Here is a 12,180-nt window from a genome sequence, read left to right on the forward strand (position 1 = left end):
GGGATGTGGAGATAGTGTGAAGAATGTGGTCTGAGGGCCATAATTGTTCTTTTGATCAGAAAGTTAGAAAATTTCAGGGTCCTTTTATTTTGTCTGTCAAAGAAAAGAATGAAAGATGAACTTTGAAAATTAGAATATATAATTCTTGTAGGAGATGTTAAATCTCACCTCAACTGTGAAATCATAGCTAATTAGAAGATAGCTAGAATTATAGGCTTTAGATTCAGCACCATTAGGAGTACTGGGTGAGTGATAGCAACATGAGGAAAAAAATGTTGCTGGTTTTAAAAATCTCAAGTAATGACTTGTAATATTTAAAAATGGAAAATTTCCTCCCTTAAATATGGCTATGGAAAAGAAAACAAGCATCTTTACTTTGGACCCGTTTATTTAATGATTTTTGACATCTCTAGTAGTTCACATTTAGTAGGCTTATTTATAAACCAAAATTTTGTCAGCGTTTCAAAAACCAGGTTTTGTGGTGCATATAAATGGCATACTCCAAAACAGTTGGATTTGCCTGAGCTGTAGTTTAATGCTGAGCTGTATTTCCCTCTCAGATAAGGCATTTTCATCCTCAAGCCTTCAAATTCTGTTTTCTTATTCATGTACGTGTGTATCATCATTTTAATATGTCAGTTCACTTCTTTCCCAGCATTAGAGTTCTTTTTTTGTAGCTAGATTGTCTCACTAGCTTTTCTTAGGTCAGGAGAGATGCGTCTGTTTATCACTTGCTTCATTAGAACAGTTGTGTCCAGAACTATATTATCATTCTTTAAAATGTCTGCCTTTTTAGGAGTCCTTCAATAATGTTAAACAGTGGCTGCAGGAAATAGACCGTTATGCCAGTGAAAACGTCAACAAGTTGTTGGTAGGGAACAAATGTGATCTGACCACAAAGAAAGTAGTAGACTACACAACAGCAAAGGTATGTTTAAAGTTTGATTTTCAAATTGAATTGTAAGGTGCTGAATTTGAATTATATATGGGTATGCAGTCACACAATGGCCGCAACCACCTTAGCTTTTAAATACATGCGCCAGAATACTTTGACAGTAATAATTTGTGCAGTGTCTACTTGGATTCAGTAAACTTAGTCCTTCATCACTCCTTTCAGATGATGAAATGCACTAAGTGAAAAAGATTTTTCAATTAATTGTGCCTTATATATTCTCTTAGGAATTTGCTGATTCCCTCGGAATTCCATTTTTGGAAACCAGTGCTAAGAATGCAACAAATGTAGAACAGTCTTTCATGACAATGGCAGCTGAGATTAAAAAGCGAATGGGTCCTGGAGCAACAGCTGGTGGTGCAGAGAAGTCCAATGTTAAAATTCAGAGCACTCCGGTCAAGCAGTCAGGTGGAGGTTGCTGCTAAAATTTGCCTCCGTCCTTTTCTCACAGCAATGAATTTGCAATCTGAACCCAAGTGAAAAAAACAAAATTGCCTGAATTGTACTGTATGTAGCTGCACTACAACAGATTCTTACCGTCTCCACAAAGGTCAGAGATTGTAAATGGTCAATACTGACTTTTTTTTTATTCCCTTGACTCAAGACAGCTAACTTCATTTTCAGAACTATTTTAAACCTTTGTGTGCTGGTTTATAAAATAATGTGTGTAATCCTTGTTGCTTTCCTGATACCAGACTGTTTCCCGTGGTTGGTTAGAATATATTTTGTTTTGATGTTTATATTGGCATGTTTAGATGTCAGGTTTAGTCTTCTGAAGATGAAGTTCAGCCATTTTGTATCAAACAGCACAACCAGTGTCTGTCACTTTCCATGCATAAAGTTTAGTGAGATGTTATATGTAAGATCTGATTTGCTAGTTCTTCCTCGTAGAGTTATAAATGGAAAGATTACACTATCTGATTAATAGTTTCTTCATACTCTGCATATAATTTGTGGCTGCAGAATATTGTAATTTGTTGCACACTATGTAACAAAACAACTGAAGATATGTTTAATAAATATTGTACTTATTGGAAGTAATATCAAAATGTATGGTGATAAGTATTGTTTTAATTCTTATGGCTAAAGGGAAATAGAGCCTTGCATTATACTCAAAACAGCCATTTGTGTGTGCAACCAGGGCATTGTAGACCTATCTTAGAGCAGCATCCAATATGCTTTCCAGATAATATAACTAATAAATGACGTAGGGAGGCTTCCGTGCTGCATAGGGATTTAACCAAGCTTAGTGGTTCAGGGAGATGTATGCTATCTAGCCTGTTATCTCTGATCCTTCTCTAAAACCATTTGAAATGGCTTCATTGATCAACATTTTAATTCTGTGGTAGAGGTGGAAAGCAGCACACCTTTCCTTTTGGCAGATGATTAGACTAACGTGTGCTAATATTGTTTCTTCCATGCTTGGAGTCACATGTCAGCTCTTTTATCCTCCACAACTGTGTAGGTTGGAGGAGAGTTAAAGCATTGAAGTAGAAAGCAGGAAATTTACTCTTTGCCCGAATTTTAGAAATTATATCCCTTAAAATTAGCTGAAAACAGGAATGCTGGGTGGGAATGATAAATGAGAGAAATATATTTATTTCAGTCGAATTTTGCACACGTGAAAATTTTGTTAACTAGGACCTTAAAGATCCTAGGGTTGGTTTTTATTGTGGGGAACAAAAATCTTTTGCTAATAACACTGGCATTTTAAGGTGATAGAAGTCAAAGAAAGATTGTTTCCTTGGGGTTGAACTAGCAGCCAAAACATTCTTTACTTAGGGGCTTGGGATGTGGCTGTTGGCAACGCATTTCATGGTGGGATCTTTAATTCAATGGTAAAATTTAAGCTAAAACAAGCCAAAAATTATAGGTTTCTTTATTTTCACTAAACAGGCAATTGAAATACACGGTACAAAAATAAGCGGTAAGATTATTGTAAAATGAAATGGACAGAATAAATATTCAATTTAATTTTCCATCTATGAGAATTTCACAATAAAATCACAGTTTACTTTGTATTATAGATGTGCTTGTTGGATCTATTCATCCTCACATAAGGCAACTGAAAAATTCCTCAAGTTACCAGTAGTATTTGGGTGAAGATTTTTTTTTAATGCTTCAGAAGGTTTGTTTTTTTGCCTTATCAATACAGGATACGGGGGGAAAGAATTCAGAAACTGTGTTTTAAAGTAGATGATACAAATGTTAGAAGTGATGTTTTATACAGCAAGTTCAGTTTTATACAGCAAGTTGTTCAAAGTGTCAGCTTATTCTTGGTGAGTTAGCAAAAAGCATTACATGAATTTGAGATGTAAGCACATTTACATACTTATTTAGTTTGGAAAATTCTAGTGTTCTTTTTCCCCCATGGCAGTCCAGACTGGGGCTTACTGCAAGATGTTTCAGCATGCTTCACTACTTGCTATTTTGAATTTGCCAATAAATGCAGTTTCGGGGGGGGGGTGGAAATTCCCATTCCTACCCCCATTTTCAAGTACAAATATTTCAGGCTATTATGGGCTTTTAATAATCCATTCAACTCAGTAAAGGGAATTATTGCTTGCCATATTTTAAATATAAGTGGCTGCCATGAATTAGCTTACAGAAGTGAAGAGTGTTCTAAACCTAAGCAGTCACAGTCTCTGGGAATCCTTACAGAATGATGATAGCCATTCTGGTATAAGCAGTAACTTCCTGTTCTTTGACCTTGGACCAAAATTTCCTTTGGCATGTATGTCGCCACTGCAGCATATTTTACATCGGCCCTTCTTTATGTTTCCATTTAAGCTTCAAAACAGCCCTGTATTGACACTGTCTCCTATTTGCAGATGAGCTTAGCCATGGAGCTTCAACAAGAACCCAGGTTTTGAAACTGCCAATCCAGCTCCTAGTACTGCCACTTTCCTGTGGACTTAAGTTCTACTAATTTAAGGGGACTACTAGGAAATTATAATACAGGTAAACTTGGGATTTTGGAACTACATGATATGTCACTGTAAGCCACTGCTGTCATTAAGCTAATATGTACCACAGTGCACTGGCCAGCCAGGCCACTTGAATCTAACCTGGCCGTATTTGCTCACGGAATGCTGCTGGCAGCATCTTCCTAGTCAGAAACAATTTCAGCTTGAGTTGTAAGGGGGGTCTTAAACTTCTTACAGCACTGCCGAAGACATCATTACCAGTTGTGTTGATACTCTTCAGTGGCATTCACAACTAGGTCTAGAGTAGGCACCCTTCAGTCACACCTTATTTCAAAGGAGGTGAACAAAAGTATCTTAGATCATCTCTAGATAAAAGCAGTACTTTGTTGGGAAACAGGGTACTCCGAAATAAAATAGTCTGTGAAAATTCCTGTCAGCTGAAGCTGATTATAATTATTAGGTTGAATGGTAGAATGGCATGTTCAGCATTCAACTGCTATAAAATACCATCAGCCAGTTAGTTTCTATAGGGTTGTCATCTTCAATTTTTTTGCTGACTAGTAAGACTTACTTTCATGCCGATCAAATGTTAGTAAATAAATGGGTTTAACTCCCAAGGGCTATCCTGTAACACACTCATTGGAAAGGCATGTACCAATTTATAACCACAGAGAGAAGGTGAAATATATCAATTTAAGAACAGAGGCCATTATATAGGCCTTTTTAACCAATTCTAGGCTTTTAAGAATATTTTACATATATTAATGATCTGCTAGGAAGGTGTTCTGTCTTTTTAAATCTCACTATGTGTGGAACCAAGATTAAAATAGAGATGGCAGCATCATAATACAGTTTAGTTCTGATCATGCCCTTAAGCATTATGATAAATCATACCAGCGTAACAGAGGCACTTGAAACACTGCATTTTATATAGCTACTGTTGAATTATATATAGTTTTACTTCATAGTTAATCTTTAAATATTAGAACTTACAGCTCATTTTCCAGCATGAAGTCTGAGAAATTTTGAAGCAGAAAAGTCAGGTTCATAGGATTTTAGTTTACACCGAGGTGGACGAGATGTTGTTAAGATTATGTGGCTCAGCCCCCAAAACTAAAGTCCACAACTTCTCTTAAAGAGGCTAATTTTGTATTAAATGTTTTATTCTGAGGGGCTATCAGAGGTCTGCTTTATGAGAATAACTTCTAATGTTACCTTCTCTGGGTTCAGGTGACTTGTTCATTTCTTTATAAACTTAAAAGATCTTCCTTTCTTAAGCACCCTCCTCAAATGAGAATCTGGAGTTTGAAAAAAAGATCTTTAAGTGTGAAGAACCTTTCCTCAAGTCTTAGCCCACGGTAATACTAAAAGTAAACGGGGAAAGTGCTTTCCTCCTTCCATGTTCATTCACAGCCCAATAAAATTTTTTTTAAGTGCTTTTTTATTTTTGCAGAATCTGTGGTTACCAGCAATAGCTGATCATTTTGCTTTAAAAAGCCATAGAATTGGCTTTAAGTGGTTGATCCATAGATTTTTTTTTTTTTCTCTACAAGATACTTACATGTCAACTCCCAAAGCAACGAAGAATTACCTTTTTCCCCTCACTTTCGACAGCCTTGGCTTCTGTAGTTAACCAGGCTGTGTGACCTATCCATGCCCTTCTCTGACCTTGGACTACTCTTCCAAGGGAGAGCAGGAATGGAGGAAGGCACCTCCTTAAAGTGGATAATTAGTCCATAGTCCGGCTGAAGCTCAATGGCAGTTCCCCAAGTCCCTAACACATTCTCCTTCAAGATGTTAGGCAGGCAGATGGAGCCCTGAGCACTTAGGATGATAAAAGATATCCTAACAGCCCAAAATAATTGACAGAGGTTCTATTTGTTCAGAACCTTCTATTAATTGGGAGAGTTAAAAGTCTCTTCTACAATCTTCAAAGAGGGATTTATAAGCCTATGCTTCATTTTATGAAAAGACCCAAGTTCCTGGCCCACCAGTCTCTTGGATCCTCTTGTATGCCTGAGAATACCAAGTATTGGGTACCTGCTTCCTCATACCTTCTTTAAATGATCTCAGCAGGTGGACTAGTTAGGAACGCTCTCTCCTCTTTTTAACTGGACAGAGGAGAGGAAAGACCTGTAAGCCTTATTTGCATTATTTTATCAACAACTGCAAAGCTACATGCTCTTTGTAGAGAAGCACCAAAGGAAAACCTTAATTTGGAAGGATTCATTTTAAATAAAAATAGTAACTCAACAGCCCTTACTTAAGCGAAGAGAAAGGCATTTTAAAGCTAGTACATGAAAGTTTCCCCCTTGATTTCAGTATTGAATGGCTCTTACAAGGAGTTCTGAAAGTTTCCCAATAGCCAGATTTTGGCTAACAGATTACATCTCTTCCTGAGAAGATGCCTGAAAGAGAAAGAGAAGCATCTGTTACAGGCAGAATGCTGCAGAGGAAGAAATGACACGGCAGTCACCTGCATTCATTTTAGAATTAAAATGACTACCGCTCAGATTTATTTGAGGCAAACAAAGGGACTCCCCTGCTCTTGATATACCTGGATTTATCTTTTGCCTTCTTTATCAGTGAATTCTCACCCAGAAAATCTCTTGAGCTAAACGCCAGACTTTGGCTGTAGGAGAGGAAGTCTCAGAGAAAGTATGCTCCAGTTGTGGAATCATCATGTTGGGCAGTGGCAACCCCACAGCCAGCAGCGATCCCTCTGTTCTCTTGGCCTCCCTTCCCTATGACTCCTGCTTGACTTTTCCAGAGATAAAAAGTTGTACTGTTAAGTCTCCAAGGCATGGAACTCCCATCTTATCCCCCTAGCCTTTTCTGGAAGGGAGCCTTTTCAGGAAAAGGAGTTATGGAGACTGGTCAGCAATTCTGGATCCCCATGGGTACTTGGTGCTGTTAAGAGCTGCTTAGAGATGGGGCACCAAGTGAGTTAGGTGAGAAGAGTCTGCAGAACAGAGGCAGCTTGTACTGGAGAAGTGTACATGTGCAGACATAAAAAAGTAGGTACAGGTAAAGTTTGCAGTTGTTCTCGTGGCGGGTGGGGGTAGTGTCGGGTCTCCCATAGACAATGGAAGCTAGAGCGCCCTAGTCCTCAGCAGGTGCAGGGCTGAAACTGAGTAATGGGAAGCACCACAGTGAGCTTTCATCATAACTGGAAGACACCCCCCCCCTTCCTGGCAATGGCAGCATCTCCCTTTTTCAGTTTCAGGGGCTTCTCCCAGCCTCTTATTTGTTTCACCAGCTCTTAGCTCCACAAGTGTCTAAGAAACAGCCAACTGTTAGAGCAGGAGCTCTGTACCCTAATTGGGCATGGGGTCCAAGGACAGATGTTCTTCTCTTGGGCTGCTCTACTTACCAGGCTAATCCCCTTCACACTGGCGCTCCTGTGTGCCATTGGTGTGTTGTCGGGGATGAGGGTGCAGCCAGCCAGTGTGTCCAGAGAGGCTAAGATAGTGTCATACAGGTGATCCGCATGGCTCTCCAGCTCGCTGGGCTGCCTGGAGATCCTCCCGAGGATGTCCTTTAACACTAACAAATGAGGTTTAAAGCAGTCAGGCCAAAGAGACAATGCAAGTCTATTTTCAAAAGAAAATATAAGGGTGTAGCACTTTATACAAGACAGGAACACGGCAATAGTTTCACAATGTCCACTTTTTTTTTTTTTTGACAGTGACTCTCCAGGGACTGTACTGCACTGGAGGATCTATGCTGTTAACTTCTGATTAAAGCTGAGAGAATTATTTCACTGGCTCCACTTTGGAGTTACGTAATCCACAAAAAGGCACAGAGACATAGGTGTCTGGTGACTGGAATTATCTGACTTTTGGAGATAAGACCCAGGGCACACACCCAGATCCTGTGGGGCAGAAGTCTGAAATGAAACAAAACAACATGCCAAGATTAGGACTCTGGGTCCTGCTACCAGGTCCTATAAGCTTGTTGGCTGTGGGACTGTCATTTAGCACGTATATGGGTGATCTGGTAATGTAATATGGGAATGCTTGTGAACCCTTTTTTGTGGGTCCTAAATTAACAGACTTCAAAAGGAAATTACCTGAAAGCAGGCTAAGACAAGATGGTTAGTGAGGCCAAGATTCCATCCCCTACAGGTCAAGTGTTCATTTGAGGAAGGGATGGGCTAGGTTCACAGTGCATCACCCACAGCAGGCTTGTTTTTTTCTCTTAAAAACTTTACTTCCTTTGTTAAACACAAAGGCTGCTTTTGCTTCCTGCGCCTTTATCAGCTGTGTTCACACGCTCCCTGATTTCCTGCCACAGCTGCAACATGTGCTAACAGAGGAAGGGAAAGGGGAAGCTGCATATCTGCAGAGGATACTGACGGATGGGTGGAAGAAGAACAGAGACTGGCTGTGTTGAGATCAGCCCCTAGGGAAGCCACGTCAGTGCAGCATCGCCGGGGCAAAGTGCCGACCTGACAACTTTTATGAGAGCCAGCAAGGCAGGCCGAGGAATGCAGCCAGGGCACGCGGCAGAGCTCACCTGGAATGGTGAATGGGCTGGGTTCTCCTCTCACACATTCACCAGACCTTTGCCCGGTCCTCCTGTGAGTGGTCAGTGGAATTCAGGGGACCTTTATTTTTTGAACTTTTATTTTAGAATGTTGGTTGGCTCCAAATAAAAGGAAAGCTGGGGCTTCCCTGGTGGGGCAGTGGTTGAGAATCCGCCTGCCAATGCAGGGGACACGGGTTCGAGCCCTGGTCTGGGAAGATCCCACATGCCGCGGAGCAACTAGGCCTGTGAGCCACAACTGCTGAGCCTGCGTGTCTGGAGCCTGTGCTCCGCAACAAGAGAGGCCGCAATAGTGAGAGGCCCGCGTACCGCGATGAAGGGTGGCCCCCACTTGCCGCAACTAGAGAAAGCCCTCGCACAGAAACGAAGACCCAACACAGCCAAAAATAAATAAATAAATAAATATTTTAAAAAAAGGAAAGCTGGGAACAGTGATGAAATTATCTTTCTCAGTTGAGACTTTGATGTTTTAATTGAATACATGCATACAGGGGCCTGGTTCAGCTTGATGCCAATGGGTTCTAGTTATTTGATCCAGTATAATGAGAAATTAGGGTGTGAGACAGGACCGTCAACTCATGCACCAAAGTAACCGGGTCAAAATGTTGTGAAAACCTGCCAGAGAGCCATTGGGGAGGCCTTTGGCTGGAGGCCGAGGTGGGCACGTTTTGAAGGAATTAATTTGACCTCGTGTCCCTAAAGTTATACTTGTGGCTGAGGAAGAAAGCAGGCTCTGAAGAAGCTTGAGGGGGGCGGGGGCGTGGGACGGGACGGGAGGTGTCCGTGCTCAGGCTCCACTGTCTCTGACAGCATGCTCTGGAAAGAAGAGTTGTGCACCTAGCTGGAGAGACCCTGTGAATGTCTAGGGAAACTTGTGATTTTCACAAAACAGCCAAGTTCCTGATTATTCCAAGCAGAGGGTCGGGAGGGGCAGGGTGTCACTCTGAAACCATAGAATACCCAAAAGCCTCTTTTTTTTTTTTTGGCTGCGCTGTACAGCTTGTGGGATCTTAGTTCCCCAATCAGGGATCAAACCCAGGCCCACAGCAATGAAAGGGCCGAGTCTTAACCACTGGACCGCCAGGGAATTCCCTAAAGCCTCTTATTTGGGCAGTAAAATAACTCTAGACTCCTTTGGAGAGGAGGGCAAAGTGGGTTGTTATTACAGATTAAGCACTGTGAAGTATTATTGAATCAGTTTTTAAATGAAGGTCCAAGAACCTGAAGCTTGTAAGAAGCCCACTGTTACACGTGGCCTCCAGGAAGTGTCCTGGTATTGAGCTCTTCTGTGCTGCTGTGTCTAGAGGTGCAGGAGCCTGAGCCGGGGGTCAGCGCACAGGGGCTGGAGCCAGGCTGCCACTCCTTGTGTGGCCCAAGGCAAATGCACAGCTCTGTGAAATAAGAGTAATAATAGTATCCATCTCACAGGGCTGTGATGAAACGAAAAAACTGGTATGTCAACTGCTTCAGCACACAGTATTCAAGAAAATATTGGTGTAATTACAAGTGGCAAAGGAGCCTGGCATACTGGATTTCTGCCCCAACAAAAACCAAAAAACCCTAAAAACCCTAGTGCAAGAGAACATCAGAAGAGCCAAGACAAAGGCCCCCCGCAGGCAGAGGATCACCAAGGGCTCACATAATTCACACTGGATAAGCCATGCCGTGCTGAAAACCCTTCAGTGGCTCCTGGTCCCATCAAAGCCCCTCTGCCCATTCAGTTTTCAATCTTGGTTTTGTCTTCCCAGGGGACTTTTGGCAATGTCTGGAGATGTTCAGGGCTGTCACAACTGGGGGGATGCTGGTGGCGTCTAACGGGTAGAGGCCAGGGACGCTGCTGAACACCCTGCAGCGACGGGACGGCCCCCTCACAGCAAAGCATCGCACGGCCCAGAGCGTCAGCGGTGCTCAGGCTGAGAAACTCTGGTCTCCACCACCTCCCTACCACACACCGCCCACCACTTCTGGTCAGGAAAGCGCCACCTCATCCCATCTCAAGCCAGTGGGGCCTGCCCACTTCTGCTTATGCTGTTTGCTTCCAGCGTAAACCCCATTTCACTCCAAAACTGAGGCAAGATATAGACAGGCTCTTTCAACACTTGTTCAGTCTTACAGGAAAATAGCGACTGCTCTGGGAGGTGGGGGGAGGGGGGGCGGGTGGTCCATCAGTTCACTGCTTTAACCTAGCGTTCTCCTAGCTCATCCTATCATATCTGCCCCCAGCAAGGTCAAGGCCAATCATAAACCCCTGCACCCTGCACGCTGAGATGTACTCTCGAAGTCTGTGACTTTCACACCTTTCTAACCTGGGAACCCATCCTGCAAAAGGGGCTCAGGCTTAGTTTGTGCCCTGCTGTCCACTTGTCCCCTCTCATCAGTTCACTTCTTCCTTCAGTCTCTTCCTGTAGAACAGACTGACTGCTCTCAGATCCTGGAGCAAATCCCTCCCCAAACCAGAGAGGGGTCCAGCCCGCACTGCGAAAGGAAGGGAACCCTAGGGGCTCCCCGCTGTGAACACCCTAGCCGAAAGCCAAGGACAGGACTAAAGCCAGCATTCCCACCCAGGACACCACCAAGGAAAGAGAAAAGCAGAAGCTAGACAGCACCGTTCTTGCAGGCTCAACGCCTAACTTCTTAGCACCTGCAGGGCTGTGACTGCCTCATCATGTGCTCGCGGGGCCGTGATGATTCGAGGGGCTGGCAGACGGCTGTGGGAGTCGAAGGCAGCGGGTACGGATGGGAGGGACTCTGGCACTAGGCTCCTTCCCAGTGACAGTGTGGGTCCCGGACTTACACTGAGAGGGATTAAGCCCTGGCTTAATTCAAAACCTCAAGCGTCTCACCTGGGGTATTATCCAACAGGCACTGAAGTAGAATCTCCCCTTTCTGTATGACGCTCTCCGTCAGGGACTGGTGGTCATCTATATCTTTCTTAAATTGCTTAAAGCATATCAAAAAAAAAAAAGAAAGAAGTTTCATTACTACCATTTCGTAAAAGTTATTAAAAATGATCCCTTGTTCAGTAGCTGGATTCCCCTTTAACCCACCCAGTCTTCAGAATCCAAGTAAACAGTACAATAGTTTAACTTCACCTTCTCTGAGCCCAAGGCAAACACAGAATCAATCCTTTTTTCTGTTTACAGTTGGACAAAAGAAAAGCTTTTCTTTTCCCTGGCAGAGCCTAGCTCACGAACAGCCTGGAGTCAGAGTTTCCTGCTTGTGCCACACCTCACAGGGTTCTCTTTAAACTCACAGGCCTACGAGAGTCTCAAAACACGGACCTGGTAAGTAAGAGCCACAAGAGCGACGCGTTTTACATGACCACAGGGAGCTGCTGCCTCGCCCCACATCCTCCCCTCAATGTCCTGCTTTCTGTGGACTTCAGGACATGGGAAGGCGTAAGGGAAGCTGACAGTCTCCTAAGCAGCTGATTTCTTTTCCCCTCGCAGCATCAAGCCTTGTAGCTGTTTTTGGTTTTTCCTTTAGCTGCTAAGATGTAAAGTCAAATCCATGACCACCTTTAGTACAGGGTGCAGAAACTGGCAGTTTAATTTTGAATCTACAATTTTACTTTTGGATTTACTGTATTCCTGTCTTCAGTTTTCCTTTGCCCTAATACCTATACTTATTATTTTATTCTTTATCACTCTCTGCAGTTTATATGCTGCCAGGAACCCACTGTGTTATTAAGACAAAGTATGTAAGACAAGAGTCACAAGTGAAAATATGTGAACACAAGCGTGCATGCTTATA

General features: G+C 42.8%; 2 protein-coding genes across 9 annotated transcripts in view; one reads left to right on the forward strand and one right to left on the reverse strand.

Moving 5' to 3' along the window:
- Nucleotides 1-11,399, forward strand: part of RAB1A (RAB1A, member RAS oncogene family) — a 36,999-nt gene extending 25,600 nt beyond the window's left edge. The window contains exons 5-6 of one of the 2 annotated variants that reach the window (XM_082426666.1): nucleotides 797-928; nucleotides 10,176-11,399. In XM_082426666.1, the coding sequence (XP_082282792.1) occupies nucleotides 797-928; nucleotides 10,176-10,268 (225 nt within the window). In that variant the 3' untranslated portion in view covers nucleotides 10,269-11,399. Of the gene's footprint in view, nucleotides 1-796; nucleotides 929-1,179; nucleotides 2,979-10,175 lie in introns of those variants that run through there. The other variant, XM_082426665.1, reaches the window with a different exon arrangement.
- Nucleotides 2,815-12,180, reverse strand: part of CEP68 (centrosomal protein 68) — a 36,689-nt gene continuing 27,323 nt past the window's right edge. For 3 of the 7 annotated variants that reach the window (XM_082426610.1, XM_082426615.1, XM_082426614.1), the window contains 3 exons: nucleotides 11,271-11,367; nucleotides 7,253-7,425; nucleotides 2,815-6,287 (listed from right to left, as the gene is read on the reverse strand). In XM_082426610.1, coding sequence (XP_082282736.1) covers nucleotides 6,264-6,287; nucleotides 7,253-7,425; nucleotides 11,271-11,367 — 294 coding nt within the window. In that variant the 3' untranslated portion in view covers nucleotides 2,815-6,263. The other 4 variants (XR_014253959.1, XM_082426612.1, XM_082426611.1 and 1 more) reach the window with 4 other exon arrangements.

This window comes from Balaenoptera physalus, assembly GCF_965194825.1.
Source record: "Balaenoptera physalus genome assembly, chromosome: 15".
NCBI lineage: Eukaryota > Metazoa > Chordata > Mammalia > Artiodactyla > Balaenopteridae > Balaenoptera > Balaenoptera physalus.